Source organism: Talaromyces amestolkiae, assembly GCF_001896365.1.
Source record: "Talaromyces amestolkiae strain CIB chromosome Unknown scaffold8.1, whole genome shotgun sequence".
In the NCBI taxonomy this organism is placed as follows: Eukaryota; Fungi; Ascomycota; class Eurotiomycetes; order Eurotiales; family Trichocomaceae; genus Talaromyces; species Talaromyces amestolkiae.
This window is the reverse complement of record NW_024468044.1, coordinates 836638-853213: the sequence shown is the minus strand read 5'-3', so window position 1 is coordinate 853213 and position 16576 is coordinate 836638. Positions and strand designations below refer to the sequence as shown.

The 16576-nt window shown below is 48.9% G+C and overlaps 5 protein-coding genes across 5 annotated transcripts; 1 reads left to right on the top strand and 4 right to left on the bottom strand.

Moving 5' to 3' along the window:
* Window positions 1–672: 672 nt before the first annotated feature.
* Window positions 673–5029, bottom strand: BHQ10_004846 (uncharacterized protein; the record flags this gene model as incomplete). Its single annotated transcript, XM_040877256.1, has 5 exons — window positions 673–701; window positions 753–1639; window positions 1694–2222; window positions 2282–2728; window positions 3769–5029. 5 exons carry the CDS (start codon window positions 5027–5029, stop codon window positions 673–675), a joined length of 3153 nt encoding a protein of 1050 aa, XP_040733350.1.
* A 908-nt stretch (window positions 5030–5937) lies between these two features.
* Window positions 5938–7880, top strand: BHQ10_004845 (uncharacterized protein; the record flags this gene model as incomplete). The annotated part of the gene is made up of 3 exons (XM_040877255.1): window positions 5938–6232; window positions 6947–7289; window positions 7346–7880. The coding sequence occupies 3 exons, from the start codon at window positions 5938–5940 to the stop codon at window positions 7878–7880; spliced, it is 1173 nt and encodes a 390-aa protein (XP_040733349.1).
* Window positions 7881–8055: 175 nt separating this feature from the next.
* Window positions 8056–9204, bottom strand: BHQ10_004844 (uncharacterized protein; the record flags this gene model as incomplete). Its single annotated transcript, XM_040877254.1, has 3 exons — window positions 8056–8419; window positions 8974–9008; window positions 9076–9204. 3 exons carry the CDS (start codon window positions 9202–9204, stop codon window positions 8056–8058), a joined length of 528 nt encoding a protein of 175 aa, XP_040733348.1.
* A 617-nt stretch (window positions 9205–9821) lies between these two features.
* BHQ10_004843 (uncharacterized protein) lies at window positions 9822–12127 on the bottom strand (the record flags this gene model as incomplete). The annotated part of the gene is made up of 4 exons (XM_040877253.1): window positions 9822–10537; window positions 10590–11761; window positions 11810–11934; window positions 11984–12127. The coding sequence occupies 4 exons, from the start codon at window positions 12125–12127 to the stop codon at window positions 9822–9824; spliced, it is 2157 nt and encodes a 718-aa protein (XP_040733347.1).
* Window positions 12128–13291: 1164 nt separating this feature from the next.
* BHQ10_004842 (uncharacterized protein) lies at window positions 13292–15497 on the bottom strand (the record flags this gene model as incomplete). Its single annotated transcript, XM_040877252.1, has 6 exons — window positions 13292–13779; window positions 13828–14017; window positions 14066–14953; window positions 15004–15147; window positions 15203–15355; window positions 15447–15497. 6 exons carry the CDS (start codon window positions 15495–15497, stop codon window positions 13292–13294), a joined length of 1914 nt encoding a protein of 637 aa, XP_040733346.1.
* Between the last annotated feature and the right edge of the window lie 1079 nt (window positions 15498–16576).

The following is a 16576-nucleotide window of genomic DNA, read 5'->3' as shown; positions in this document are numbered from 1 at the left end:
TTATTCTTTTTTCTTTCTTTACTTTCTTTTCGTTTTGCGTGAAGGATGCTCTCTATCCACCATGAACATTACGAAGAGATTATCTTGTTTCCTATGAGCACAAACTACCGTGCAACACTCTTTCTTCCCTACACAGAAGACAATCCTTATCAGATTGATTCCCCAAATTCTTACCGAGGAAAGCCGCTAAGCAAGCGTCTCACCGGCCCGAGCTGCCCTAAGCAGTAACTCCGTCCTTTGTATGTTATTTCTTCATGTCATTTTATCATTGCAGTCCGGTATACTGTCAGAGAGTCAAGCCAATGGAAGAAACCAGGCAGTGGCAATATTTATGATATGTGTTGGCGCGGTGTTGGTGCGCTTTTCCGCGGCCTCCCAGCGTTGCTGCCATGTCCGATTCCGGAGGGCAAGTCTGTGCTCTTTCTACATACTACGAATTACACTCCGTCTGTCCGTCTCCGTAGTGGATCGCATCTCTGGATGTATTCAGCGTTAAATAGTTAGGAAAAAAAGTACTTATGCACATGATCTTGCCATTTCGAAAGAGTGAGTCGTGAGAAAGGAAACATGAGATCGCTTCTGAGTAATGAATCAATTCTTGAGATAAAACAGAACATGCCAGCCGAAGACAATAAATACACAGCTTAGTCAATAGGGTCGTTATTCTAATCATCATAAGTCCACGTTGAATTTCCATTCATCTGTCCGCTCAGTCAGTATTTTATCTCGTGCTCCGGAAGAGAAAAGCTTACTTTGTTTCAAATTCTCTGCTGTATCGCTCAGCAAAATAACTCGACGCTTGTTACAGTAAGCCGTTTTATCAAGAATGTCCACCTTGAGCTCTGCCAGTTCGGCAATCGGTTTCTCAAACATTTCGCTCAGGCTTTCGACGGCCATCTCCAGATCTTTCTGGTTATCCTCAAATATCTCAGTGAGATTGTTTCGCGCCAGGTAGTAAGCAAACGCATAGGTCCATTTGAGCGTCTGTCGGCATTGCTGCAATGCTTGAGAAGCGGTGTCCAAGAACTGCACTTCGATCCAGGACATGCCCGACTGAGACTGAAGGCTGGTCATCTTCTTCTCGGTCTTCAGATACAAGTCCTTGTCCAGCTTGGCCGACTGCTCGTGGTTGGCGTATCGGTTGTAGTAATGGAGATACCGTTCGAGCGATGCGCGAGACCGCGCTTGTGCATCCCGAGCATCCGAACCAGACTTTTCCGTATAGCGGTTGCAGTTATACCAGCTGGTTCCATGTTCAGACCAGAGGCCCATGCACATCCAGCAAAACTCATGTTTACACTTGCGGCACGTCATATGATTACMCCCGCCGTTCTTCTCGATGGTCGACAAGCATTTGGGACATTCCTTCGTGTTAGCCGAAATCCAGTTCGCAGTCTCAGAGTCGTCCTCGCACTTCTTCAACCACATCTTGACCAACGAACAGGGTGGCGGTTGATGATCGTTCAAACCGCATCCGAAGCAGAAACTGTGCTTGCATGCGCAGTGCACTGTAGGCACAATCTTATTGAGATCTCTAGCTTTGACGCCGCAATCTATGGCGAATTCGCAATTTGGGGCGGGACACCATTTGAGGTTGTCTTTGTCGTCGACGTATGTTCGAGTAAGTAGCATTTTGTATCTATTACAGTCAGTATGTCGGAGGTTGGACAGTCCTAGGAAGCGAATGTCTTACCTATCCTTCAATTCATCTGTCACGAGTAGGTTGAGCGACTTGGAGTCAACGATCCGATGACAGTGGTCCTGTGGACACTGGATCCTCGCTGCCTCGCCCTCCTCTTTGATTTTCTGCGAAAGATAATGTCTGAAACACTCCACACAGAACCGATGGCCACATCGCATAGCATATGTTTGTAGATCGTCACCATCCTCGCAGCAAATCTCGCACATGAAACCGGGCACAACTTCAGTTCTAGGATTTACCTCAAAGCTGTCGCCCAACCCTGCCTCTTCCAGTATCTCTTCTGACCGGTCCATGTAGGATTCGATCAACTTTTCTCTATTCCATCGTGCAAAGCGTAGCAGGATACCAGCTGATTCCGGAGGTAAGCCGAGAATTGACGATACTTCAGTGATCTGAGAGTTTTGGTCGCGTTCAATGTCGGCGGGGCTGAGGACTTTGAACTCCACTTCGTAGGGCTTTTTGGTTTTCTGTACAAGGTCCTTGTCGTAGGAGAAACTGTCGCCGAAGTCGTCGCCGAAATCTAGACAAACAAAGAGTCAGTCACTACTTCACCCAGCTTATCAAAAGACATAAACACACCTTCGCCTAAACTCTCATCTTCACTATCCTGCATATCCAGGAAATCCTCCTCTCGACTGGAGACATCAGTCATGAAATCATCATCCGAATCCATGCTCCGCGTTGTTGTGGTGGGCGTCACCAGAGGGGAGCCCTTCTTCCTGAGCGAGAGAGGGAACTCTTTGCTGTCGCTATCCTTGCTGTTCTCAGATGATACTTGAGAGGACTGTTCTCCTTCTTCGTGAACAGAGACACTCCGTTCCAGCCGCAGCGTCTTGTTGGGCCCTGACCCTGGGCCCAGCCCTGATCTGGATCCTGATCTAGTCGCCTCGGGTATACTCTTGCGGCCGTTGACCTTCCTTTCTGAGTTTGTGGTTTTTGTTTTTGTCGTCGCCGCCTCCTCAACTGCCTTCCTCTTTCTCGTTGTGGGAGGCGTGGTGAAGGTGTTTCTGGGGTTATCGGGAGGATCTGCGGTGAGGTAAGGTGAGGCTCAGAGGAGGGTGGGCGATTTGTAAGGTGGAAGAGGAAGGAAAGAAAAGGAACAAATATCTATATCCCTCAGAAGCCCTTAGTCCTCTTTGGAGAGCAAGTGAATGAAAAAAAGGAGAAGTTGTAGGGTCAGGGTTGAGGCGCGGTGGTGATAAATAAGATGAAAGGAAAGAGTCCGATGGTGTCACAGTGTCAGTCACCACCCAGGGAAACAGCCATTAATACAGCCAATACCGGCCAATACGCATCGGACCACCCAGAACGGATGATGATGATGCGGCAAATAGTAGATCTGGAGAGGAGACGACGACCTGCCAACCAATAGACAGCCGCCAAGACATTTTATTCTAGTATTCCTGATCTGATCAGATAATGACTAACTACTGAAAATCCAAGAATCTAGACAGTGTATTGAAATCATGAAAGTAAAGCGAGGCTTTACTCCCTAGAGTGGTGAAAGTGGGGTTGTCATGTCAGCAGGTGAGCTATGTATTGGTGCCTGTAATATAAGGCGCCAACTTGGAATTGCGACGAAAATGGAATAGGTCAAATACAATCATAATGTCTCGACTACCTACGGTCATGTCACTTCACAGGCACGGTCCATAAAAACGAAAGAATTTTCAACATGCTGATGATCACTTGGGATCATTGGTATCTCCCCAACGTGTGCGCCATCCCCACAATCGGCTTCATTCAATCCTCTCCGTCTCAGCCGCCATCCCTTGTCAATAATCGACCAACAGAAAGAGGACAGACACCGAGATAGCCTGGGCTTCAAGGATTACTGCCACCACAGCACTTTTCCTCACAGGCTCCACTGCAGCCAAGACTATACGCGCTACTGAACCCTGGGGCATCAATGATAGGCTCGCCCTGATGCTTGGACAGGTAACACTTCTTTGACCGACCATGGTAGTCAACGCTTTGGCATGGAACCAATTCAGCGCAAGCATCCATGCATCCTTTAAGTGAATCCTTGTCCAGAATCGCCAAATAATCAGCGCCGTGGCGCTTACCACAGTTCATCTTGAAGACTTCACCTGAACTGCTGGTGTGCTGACGGTGGTCCGCCCCAGGGCACTCAGTTGTGCATCGAGGCGTAAGGTCGTCTGTCTGGGGGATGGTAGGCGGAGTAACAGCATACGCAAAGTCGTGGTTGGGACAAGGAGTATCTCCAGGTTGATCAGATTTCATCAGCGAACAGCCGCTTCCATTAAGGGAGTCCCAGTTGATGGCAAGACAACCATTAGTTGCACTGCAAATGTCGATACAATCTTGGTAGCTACTTGCAGTTGTACTGCTCAGAGTGCCATGCCAACCATGGTAGTTGCACTGTAATTTGAAGAAGCCACCATCGGGAGCTGGATAGATCAGGTCGTGTCCTTGTGGGCATGTAGGCAGAGACGTGTACTGGGAACTGCTTGGCTGCTGGCCCTGATGAGGCTGTGGGACAACAGGCTGTGGGTTGCTTCCGGGCAGCTGGCCCTGACTAGGCTGTGGAAACACAGGTTGCTGGTTTCCCCCAGGTTGTGGGAAGACGGGCTGCTGGTTGCCTCCRGGYTGTGGAAACACAGGTTGCTGGTTTCCCCCAGGCTGTGGGAAGACAGGTTGCTGATTCCCTCCGGGYTGTGGAAACACGGGTTGCTGGTTTCCCCCAGGCTGTGGAAAGACAGGTTGCTGATTCCCTCCAGGTTGTGGGAAGACGGGTTGCTGGTTCCCCCCAGGCTGTGGAAACACAGGTTGCTGGTTTCCCCCAGGCTGTGGAAAGACGGGTTGCTGGTTCCCCCCAGGCTGTGGAAAGACGGGCTGCTGATTCCCCCCAGGCTGTGGGAAGACGGGCTGCTGGTTCCCCCCAGGCTGTGGGAAGACAGGCTGCTGGTTCCCCCCAGGCTGTGGGAAGACAGGYTGCTGGTTCCCCCCAGGCTGTGGGAAGACGGGCTGCTGGTTCCCTCCAGGCTGTGAAAATACAGGTTGCTGATTCCCTCCAGGCTGTGAAAATACAGGTTGCTGATTCCCTCCAGGCTGCGGGAAGACGGGCTGCTGGTTCCCTCCGGGTTGTGGAAACACAGGTTGCTGGTTTCCCCCAGGTTGTGAAAAGACAGGCTGGTTGCCTCCGGGTTGTGGGAAGACAGGTTGCTGGCCTTGATTGGGCTGTGAGAAGACAAGTTGCTGGCTCCCCCCAGGCTGTGGGAAAACAGGTTGGTTCTGCGAAAACACCCCCCGACAGAACAAGAGATAGGCAAAGAAAGAACGGAAACTGGCGTCTTTGGGGATCATGCTTGCGGCGGATCAGGAAGTATAGAGATTGCGAAACAGTTAGAGACTATCACCCATTATCTGTCGTGGCAGACTATAAACTTATAACTTCTCTTGAAAGCGAAGGTTTATATCATCGTGCTCCTTTCCGAAAAGGTGTTCCAGATTGACCGCTCTTTGTTGATCCCGAGCAGGGCTTAAAGTCTCCTATGCAAGAGCTGCATCCAGAGGGACATGTAGATACATGTCATCTCAGGTGACCTTGCGACTGCGCTCGATTTGTCCCAATCTCATGTCCCTTACCTTTTCTAGAGTGTGATTCTGATATTGGGCTCTCAAAGATCACCGGTCTGAGTGAAGTTCTTCAAATGAAGTAAGCTCGAGTAAGCCGTATCACCATACCAACCTAAGACATCCTGCAGGCCAAACTGGCGGTGGGAGGTATCTTCAACTCGTGACGACTGACGAGCAGTATCGAGATGACATATCTTTCTTCCTTGCAGCTGTATTGTGACTGATAGTCCCAGGAAATGGCATGAAAAGCCGTCCTGTAAAGGAATGCGCTTCCTTATGCTGGACCGAGTTGATAATCAGTGGCTGGCTGAGAGCACCAGTCTATCTTACATGTAGTACAACATAGGGTCTCCTTGCTCTCTGCGCCAAAAGCAATGAAGCCAGCCGAAAGAAGTCGTGAAGAATATGGTCGATAAGCTTTGCACAGATCGGTGCCATCCACTTGTGTTTGCCTGACCTTGAACGAATACATAAGGTCATCGATCGCAGACACCTGAACTGTTCGCGTCATCTTCTACATCAATTCGTCTAGCTTTCTACCATTAACACACTTCTCAATTACTTGTCAGATTCCAATTTTATTTAGCCCTACTCCTCGCCGATCCGATATTCAGGTTGCCACACACTCGGACAACATGGTTGGCTTCAAAATTCTTGCTTGCCTTACCCTCATTGGCGCTGTCCAGGCTCAAATGCCATGGATACCATTGAACATCCCGATTCCCAAGCCGGCACCAGCACCTGCTCCAGCTGCTACTCAAGCCCCTGCGCCGGCTCCTGCACCGGCTCCAGCACCGGCTCCTGCTCCTGCGCCAGCAATCAACCCGACTGTTGTCAGTCAAGCGCAGCAAGCATGCACCAACGCCTTCCCTGGAACTGAGCCTGTGTTCCGTGCTGATGGCACCCCCTACGGATGCACTCCCAATATCTGTTCCCAGCCTGGAGTTTACATCAATTGCTAGAGTCATCTTCGCTTTCAAAATGCTTCGACTCCCTGTTCTTCGGGGAACGTGTGGTTCAATTATTAAATTTCGATCGAAGAAATTATACGCTCGTACTGTGGAGCTTGGATCTACCGTCCCGTTACATGCAAGCAAGAAGAGAAAAGGATTTTGGCAGATCAGAGATATGGTAGAACTCGTCAATAAAGTTTTTGCTACTTTTCCTACTAAATTAATCGAAATAATCTCAATATAAAGAGCCATTTCACAGTTTGGGCATTCGATCACCGTGGTCAAACTGTCAATCACCTGCAACAGTTCAGAGTTCAGAAATGAAATATTAGTAAATGGCTTTCGTCTCAGGATAAATGTAATCGGCTCGCCGCAGCTGCATGTTCTAAAGCACCCCTGACTTTAAGTCAGGAACAGATCGTATGTTGCATATGCAAGCGTTCCGAACCGGTCAGAGGCTCACATGCGCCATACGACCCATATGTGTACTTTAAGCTCCCCTATAGTCGTAGGAAGTAAGGGACTACGCCCAATCCAAAATTGGCAGGATAGCTGTAATGGTATAGGCAAATTATAATGTCCTAGATATCGTTCTGGCATTCCGCTTTATATCAAGACGGACGGCTCTCAAAGCTCTCCGTACTTTCTATTATTACTGCGGCTTTGCTTCCATCACTTGACATCCTTTCAGGCCCGTTCAGCTCACCCGTCCTGAGTGCTCAGATTCTCAACTCTTTGTGTTTGTCTCCCGACATGGTCCGTCTGTCGTTCGGTCTTCTTGTAGTCCTGGGCCAACGGTCTCTCGCCCAAAACCACGGTATTGCAGCGTCATCTTCATTATTGGGCTTTAACCCTACCTTCAGCTCGGCCGACACTGAAGACCCGACAGCCTCGATGGTATTTGTTGAGCCGGACATCTCAATATTGTGCCCTGTACAGCCATTTCAATCCTTCCTCCTCAGTGAAAATCCGACTGTTGTGTACATAGCCTCTTTCGTCAGTGACGCCGAGGCACAGCATCTTATCCAAGAAAGGTTTGCCCGCACAGTCAGGAGTTTAATTCTTTTTTTATTTGGCTTATATACCCTAGCGAACCAGTCTTCGCTCCTGCCGCTGTCTATGGCTCTGGCCAAACCCAGGTGGATTTGAGCTCCAGGAAATCTCTCACAGCCCTCCCAGGAAGAGATGAAGTAGTTCGATGCCTCGAGCAACGAGCCCGCACGAATCAGGATTGGGAGCTCGGGATGACGATTGAAGCTATTTCCGTGCAGCGGTATGAGGAGAACGGCTTCTTCCGACACCATTACGACGCCTTCGGGGAGTCATACAGGAAAGACCGCAAGACCACATTGAACGTATTCTTGCATGCGAACTGCACAGGGGGCGGAACTCACTTTCCCTATCTGCCGAAGCCTGAAGATAATAGGTGGTGCGAGTTCATTGACTGTGACTCGGATCAACCGGGGGTGACTTTCAAGCCTATTGCCGGCAACGCAGTCTTTTGGGAGAATATCCGGCCGGATGGTTCGGTGTACGCCGAAACTCTACATGCTGGCATGCCTGTCCTGTCGGGATCTAAAATTGGATTGAATATTTGGACCTGGACCAAGGACCGCAGAATGTGAGGGCCAATCGGCAGTGGACTAAAAATGATATTTTCAGATACGAAGGCATTGTTTCTTGTCGTCAACTGCAACAATGGTGCACCCAGCTTACTATGTTAATATATATGTCGTGCACACTGATCGTATCGGTGCAGATACCGTGCTGTACTCCTACACCTAGATGTATCTCTTGCTACTAGTCAAGTCGACCACTAAGAAAAGTAAATCGGACATCCAATGAGCCCCTTTCTATTTTGTATGCAGCGTCCCATGGTAGACTAAATACAGCGGTGATGACTTTAAAGTTGATAATACGCCCATAGCTCGCAATCAACAGGTCTTTGAAGACCTGGATCGTACGTACGCTGCCGCAGAGGTTGGTATCTTGTACTTTCTTGGCTTCATCAATGTCGATATCGAGGACGGGCGTCGTGTATCCAAAAGCAGCATTATTGACTAGTATGTCAAGTCCACGGCCGCTTTCACTGACAGCCTTAGCAGCTTCTGTGACTAATGGCGTCGAGGTGACATCCAGGGACAGAACCGCAATATCAGGGTGGCTGGCCAGTTTAGCACCAGTTCCATCTGCTGAGCAGCCTGTGATCAGAATTGACTGGGTGGTTAGCAATTTCTAGGTGTATTTCAGCCAGCCTCCAATGAGTGTTCGGGATGGAGGAATGTTCCATCTTTCAGCTGCTCATATTCTATTCATAGAGCTATATAGTATATATGAATATAGAAACTCTTACTCGGGACTCGGATTAATTTTATACTCCTGGAACAATAAATTTCTTCTGCCGTAGCTTCATATTTGATTCTACGGCGTAAACCTCATTTCACCTGCTAACACTTCCTATACCAGCTCAATTTCCTACCATGTCGAACGCTAACAGATTAACTATCGTGCTTGTATATGGTGCATGGCATGGATCGCGGTGCTGGAAGTTTCAGACTCCTCTGCTCGAAGCTCTTGGCTTTAATGTAGAAAATGTCGACCTTCCCTGCATCAGCGGGACTCCAGGTACGACGCAGTTTAATGATGCTGCGCGCGTCCAATCTGTTGTGGAATCGCTACTCGAGCAAGGCAAGCGCGTCGCTGTCCTGGCGTACTTACACGGAGGTCCCATCGGCAGCGCTGCCCTCGCAGGTCTGTCCCAAGAGCATAGCGGCTAACATGGGCATTAGGCCGCCTCTGGTCTGGCAGGATAGTACCTACATCGGCCAACTCGGCTATATCAGATGCACAGCTGACGGGAATGTTCCACTGGAGCAACAGGATGGCATGATTTAAGATGTAGGTGGGCCGGAAAAATGGTTGGTTCGTACTCTTGAAGGCTCTGGTCATGGCCTATTCCTGTCACGGCCAGATCAGGTTGCTGCGACAATCGATGAGATCATGAAGCGGTTTGAGGCTAGAGCAGCATAGTCTCGGTGAAATAAAGGCATTTTGGTGCAACATAGATAATGCCTTATCTAGAGAGGAATTTTAGGATTTTGAAATGATCCTGCCTTCTAAGGTCAACCTAGATCACCTCTTAATTACTCGGATCGACTAAGATCGGTAAACCTCGCAGCCCTAGACTATTTTCTGCTTCGGCGAAATCGACGATTTGTATGCGAGGCAAGATGAATTCTGGAGCAGATATCCAGCTTGAGTCTCTAGCGAGTGTGCAACGGCAATGAAGGTGGCCATTTCTTGACTCACTGCGTATGATGCAGTCGGACATTTCAGCCCAATGCACAGCTGCATCCGCATGTCCCTCATTTGTTGTACGGGCCATTTCCAACCGAGAAGTGTTTTTTATCGGTGAATATAGATGTGTTTTTATGTTCTGTACACGGATGAAATGGAAATGAACAGCCTTTCCCAGAGACTCCTACGATCATTGTCCCCTTCACAGTGGAATAGCTAGCTGCATGGATGTCATCTTTGGTTACGTCTAGGTATATCTACAAACACAATCATTCATCACTATCTTCATCCTCTTCATCATCGTCTTCTCCACTCTCGTCTTCGCTTTCATCGTCATCATCTTCTTCCTCCGACGCATTCGCCAACCAATCCACAAACTGCTGCGTCTGAGCCCTCACCGTCTTCATCTCGTCGGTCGCAGTGGAGCGCTCATCAGCCCACCACGCCTCAAACGCCTCTTCCTCGATGATGTCTAGATCATACAACTCCTTGGCCGCGAACAAGAGGATGGTATCACCCTTGGCGCGATGGACGAGATCCTGCTGTATCTGTAGCAACATATCGATTTGATCTGTCTTCTGCTCCTTGTTCTTGTCGAAGAGACATCGATCGATTACGTCTTTGTAGCGTGTGAAGACATCATGGACTGCGTCGCCGGCACTCTTGCCGGATTCGGTGACAAGTTGGGTGATGCGTTTCATGAACGAGGAGGCTACAGCGTGCCGGACTTGGTGGTCGGATGCGTTGGCGCTCATGCGCAGACTGACTAGTTCGAGGGCTACCACGTCGGGCGAGACACCATCACGCATACTCTCGTACAAATTGTTGGATGCGTCGTGCTGGAAGTGATCGTGATCGTCGTCTTCGGATGCAGAAGTGCCGAAGCTGTCACTTCGTTGGCCGTGAAAGTATCCGTCGTCGGAGATCTCACTTGACAGTGTAGAGATGGAGTCGGTGGAGAGAGATAGATTGGCCATGTTGTAGACTATTAATATATTAGCTCTTCAATTCATTGCAAGTCAAGGGAAAAGCCGTACTTAGACCAGAGGATTCGCTACGCACATCCTCGTCATCCTCATCTTCTTCACCAACATATTCATAACCCCGTCCCTCGCTGCCTACAATCTGTTGGTCGTCTTCAGGCACGGACCCATCCTCGCGCGGCGCAACAGTAACCCTGGTGCCTTCAGCGACTGTAATCCCGTTCGAAATCTTGACACCATAAGACAGCAGCACATCCGACTCGACCTTGCAATTGTCGCCCACAACAACGTCCTCAGCCACAATCGCCTGTCGAATCTCCGTATTATCGCCAATCACAACCCCGTCCCAGATATATGCTCCATCAAGAATCACATTTTTGCCTATCCGGCAATTCCTGCCTAGCACCGAGTTCGTCACAGTTGTTTTGTCGCCTATGCTCGTCCCCTGACCAATGACCGTTCGTCTTCCAACCACACAGGACCGAGCTAGTATTACGCCTCGCTCCTGATATATATTTCCCCGTCTCAACTCGAAGCTGTGTCCTGGAAGTAGATTTGTATCTGGACAGAGTGGATATGTCCAGCGGGTGACGATATCCTTTGTGATCGCATCGTAGGCCTTAAGATTCCTCACTCGAGCCGCATAGTGCTCCTTGATGATGTGTGTGTGGATCGTCTTCCCATTCAACTCATAATCCTTCAAGACACCGTAGAGAAAGTGTTTGCGCGGAGCCTGGTAGTCGAAACTATCAGACCACAGGCTGAGCACATCTGGTGTGCAAATATCGATGTTACAATCAATCAAATCCTGACGGATATCGAGTTCCGCATGCGTCGTAAGAAGCTCAGTATCGATCGTCAATCGTGCTGGCCCATCTGTATGCGAATGGTGGTCAATCTCCTCATAGTGTAAACACCGATCCTTGGTAGGATCAACCACAAAGACAGGCGAGACGGAAGACGATTTTGTGCGGTGCTGGGCACCGGCTTCTCGCAGCACCATGGTCATGATTGCGTTTCGGTCTGTTTGGCGACGCGCGCGGTGCTTGGAGAGGGCTTCATCGATAGGGAAGTTGCTGACGACGTCGCCGCTGACGGCGATGAAGTCGCCGGTGATTAGGTGTTTGCCGTCTAGATCGCGCATGACGTCTCCGACGGAGGTGGAGGTGGATTTGAGGAAGGTGAGTTTTTTGAAGGGGGATGATGATGCTTTCCATCTGGATGTACTAATATCACGGTTAGTTTCGGTATTCAATATGCGAATGATAACATACCTGATATGCTTCTCCAATAAATTGGAGTGTGCTCCTCCGTAAAGGAAGACATCTTGCACGCCGGCATTAGCGAGGAATTCAAGCGTGTATTCGATTAGTGGCGTATTAGCCAGCGGCAAGAGACACTATCATCGTCAGTTCATTACCGCCACTATAGATCTGAACAAGACATACCCTAGGCTTCTCCAAAGTAAACGGCTCGAATCTAGTCTCGAAGGTATCCGCAAACACAACTGCTTGCAGGGTCTCTTCGACTTCTTCTGCCGTATTTCCCTTTTGCTTGTTTCCTCCACCGCCGCCCTTTTGCTTCGGACCCATGGTTGGTGACTGTTGCCTGTCTATCGAGCAGAAAGCATAGACAGTTTTGTGCCTGTGGTGATATTCTCCGAGATCGTGGTGCGGGGCTGATGAAAGATCGAAGTCGATAGACCGCTGGTGGACCGTCGATAATTTGAAAAATCGTGGTGTAAAAGTGAGGCTCAAAGAGTCAGAGATAGAATCTCAATTACTAAAATATATCAGACAAACGAATACAATGTACCAAAGAGCGTCACAACAAAAGAACATCGTCCATAAAATGACTGATTATTTCGCGGCAGAAAACGCCACAAATAAAAGCGGTGAGAGCGTGATTTCTTTAAAACAAACAAGACAAACTGGTAGCCTTAAGAACAAGGCACCACAACAATCTTCAAGGGAAAAAAAGAAAATCTGGCCAGACCTTCGCATCGCGTTCTGGCCCGTTCTGCGACTCTGCCACCCCAGACCATCCTCAAGCTTTTGCTTGAATCTGTGTTTCACTTGCGCCCACGCCGGACGGTTCGGTACGCAGCCAGATCTCGTGCGTAGATTGAGGGTCTAGAACCAACCCCTGGTCGAAATTGTGCTACTTATCTAATCTAAGCTTTGGAGCTTGGACGTATGATGCTATATATCAATTCTACTTGTGGATTGTCGCATTGGAATATTCTGGAAATATTGTGTATTATCCCAATGCATACTGTCATCACGGAGACCTGTCGGAGTGCAATAGTCGCAAAATGTCACAAAAGATGATGAATTGTCACATTCCTCACTATCTGGATAGTGGAGGAGTTAAGTGAGCAGTGAGCAATGAGCATGCCACAGAAATCAAATCAAACCACCACCGAATTAATTTGTAGAGAATGATAGAAAACAGTCAGATACCAGAATGTCATGATCCAAAACTTGCCCAGGTATATATCAAAGACTCGTGGACCGCCCCGGCCCGTTCTTTAGACAAAAGAAAGGAAAAAGGATAGTAATAGACGAGAAACGCCTTTGCGCCGGTATGATGTATGATGTCTGTCGTATGCGGTTGGTTCGTTCCGTCTTGGATAGACATTAGTCCAAGCGGATAAAATATTCAAAAAAAAAAGCAAAACAAAACACGGCCGTGATTGCCATTTCCAATGCTATCAAGGGAAAATGTCCAGAAGCACCAAGTTGATGAAGACCAGATTAACCATTCTGTTGCCCGGCCATTTGGGGCATCATTTGCGTGTTGTGATACATGCGTTGTCTTTTGGCGTAGCTTGCTGCGTCGGGAGCACTCGACATATCAGAGACTTGTCTTCGGTGTTGACCACGAACAGGAGGCTGACTGAGTGCTGATGGAGCTGCGTATTGAACTCCATTCTGGTCGATAAAAGGACCCGTAGGAGTCATAGGTTGCATGTACTGTGGCACTTGCTGGACGTTGAGATGAACCGGCGACATACCCTGAAGCTGGCCAGGAGACTGCCAGTTGTTCATCGATGCGGCAGGTGACTGTCCAGGAGAACTATCTTCCTTGATAGATTGCGCCGCCGAGGTGTGCGTTGTCATGGGCGTTACCGACACTGGGTCCATGGCGGTAGCAGGCACAGTTTTGAGGTGCATCAAGTGTTTTTCAAGCATGTCGAGCAGGCTTTTCCTCGTAAACGGCTTGGGCAAGACATCGTCCATTCCTATGTCTCCATTAGCAAGTGAATCACACACCGAGGAAGTGTACATACCGTGTTGAAAATACAGTTCAATATCATCTTTGCGGATGTTCGATGTCATGGCAATAATTGGTGTGCGATCAAATTGACGGATCAAATGACATGCAGATACTCCGTCCAGATTAGGCATTATGATATCCATCAATATCAAATCGTACCTCTTGCCGGACTGCACTTTGGTAACAGCTTGTAGACCATCGTACTGCGGAAATTAGCAGGTAAATCTCGATCGATCAATAGAGGAACATACAGCGTTGTCAATCTGGCATTGAAAAGAACCCAAGAATTTTCCACCAATCTGTCGGCACGTGTCGTCATCTTCAACCAGCAAAATATTGGGTTGTTTGATCCAACCCGGGTTGACAAGGGTATTCTTTTTTCGGCTTTCACTAAACGGACGCTGTATTTGCTGTTGCTGAGCAACTGGATCTGGAGCAGCAATGTCCTTGGGCTGGATCGAGTATGGGATATTGTTCACATGTTCGCTGTACATCGGATCGATACCGTTGGTCGCGCCGACCGGGTAAACAACAGTCTCCAATTCTCCATTCATCTTTGCAAATCCCATTGAGGCGTTCGAACCGGCCGAATTGGAAGCTCTGGCGAGGCCGTTTCGTGCGCCAGCGCCTAACGGAGGGGTCTGGATCATCTGTGCTTTGGTGGGATCGTTCATTGAATCAAATTGTACCATGTTTGGCGGCATTTGCGAAGAGGTCATGTCACTTAAAATCTTAGATGCCTGTTGTAACGGCGATGCAGGGAGATCATCGGCAGCGGAGCCATCCTGAGCAAAGGCACCGTTGGCGCGACTGTCGCGGCGGTGTCGAGCGTCGACAGTGAACAAGTAGTTCATAAAGTTATGAATGACATTTTCGTGCTGAAGAATCGTCTTTTGCAAGCGCATGACTTCTTGCATGATCATTTGGGAATCGACCGTGAGCTGAGTGTTTCTCTCGCTCAGTTGCTGGATCTGATGTTGTTGAGCTAAGAGTTGAGTGTTCATCATATCGATCTGCTGAGTCGGGACGGCTTCTTCGTTCATCTGGGCTGGCTTTCGAGGCGCGGGCGCTTTCCTTCGGATGTTATCCAACGAGTCTTTATTATTAGCTTTAAATTCGGGGTGTTTAAATTCCCAGGCCTTTCTTGTCAGTCATTGCAATTTATCTTGGGGGGATTAAGGCCACTAACATTGGGCCCGTACGGCGACTGCCCCGTTTCTTCATTGTTCTGGCGCACTTTGTGAAAGTCGTATTTGTTGAGCTGGCGTACGAAACTGGCGAAGTTGCTGTGTTTGAAGTGTTTGGGGAGGATGGTTTTGGTGAATTTTTCGCACTGCAGCATGAAGTCAGTTTGTTGGTCGAAAATTGATTAAGCGATGAATCAGGACCTCTAGGACGACGAAACTGTCATTCTCATCACCCCAGCGCACAATGTCCGAGTACGACGGATCCTCCAACATCCTAGCCAACATGTAAGTATTTATTCGAGCGATCGCATTGTCGGCGAAGATGGAGTAGTCGGAGGGGTGAACAAAGATAACCTACTTGTATAATTTGCGCACCTGTAAAAGCAAGCATTTGGTTAGACTTTTCTGGACCACAAGCGATAAGTAATCAATAGGAAGTACATACGAAGTCGCTGGAATTACCAGCAGAGCTGGTCCCCGAGGTCTGGCCGTCCATGCTTGGGATTGGATTGAGGCGCAAAAAGCGAAGCGGGAGAAGGAAAGAAAGAGTAAGAAGGAAGGAAGGAAATGGGCGAGGCGCGGTCCCGGCAGGCCCAGACGGATGACCCAACTGCTCCCCTGTCGGTTGGTTTTGGTGCCTTTCCTCTTCGAAATTAGCAGCAAAGCAGGGTTTGCCTTCGGTGCTCACACTACTATGTATTACTGCAGAGTAGTAGTAGTAGTAGCAACAGCAATATCAGGATGGAATTTCAGTATGGTGACTATTGTCTAGGCCGGTCGACAACCTCGAGGTCGCAACGCAAGGAGGGGAATTTTGGCCGAGAGACGTCCAGAGGAGAAAAATGCAGGCCGAGTGGGTGTTGTTCTCTGGCACGAGCGAGCTGCAAGAGAAGAAGGTATCTAATCGATAGTGCTACTGGTGGGTGCAGGATTTGTGTCTACGTAGTATGTACCCGTAGTAGTCATGATGGTTGGGAGAGTTTTTTAGTCTGGACACTAGCAGCTAGTGCCTCGTCCGATTCTTATTCTCAACAGTCACAATGCTTGCGATCAGGAAGCTTCCTACGTACTGAGTATGTCTTCTATTGGCGACTATAAACTCGGTCAATACTCGCTCTATTAGGTCTGAGTCTGAATCTGAATATGACAATGAGAATGAGAATGAGTAGCTGTGCGCGTTGGCATCTTCTCAACCAGTTTGTCGAATGTCTCAGTTCTGGATACAGCACTAATGGTGGAGCCGGCCACGGTTCGTTCTTGGTTTTGCAAAGCTCATTCGATTCTTGCTTGGGGCTAGGAGGGCCGTGACTCCACCTTCTCTGTGCTCGTTGTCTGAGCTTTCTTCTACGGTACGTACCACCACCGCTCTTAAGAACCATCTCACTCCGGTGATGTCTCCACTGGGGCTTGAAGGCATCCGGCCATCCGTATGGACCCTTAAAATGTATTAGATTATGTACAGCTCTCTCACCGCACAACAGCAGATAGACTCAAAAGCCTTGACGTCGTCGGCGCTCTTAGCCTCTCGAACCGCCCATTGGATCACTGCCGGTCTCCGTATTTCTCGTGCCGCGA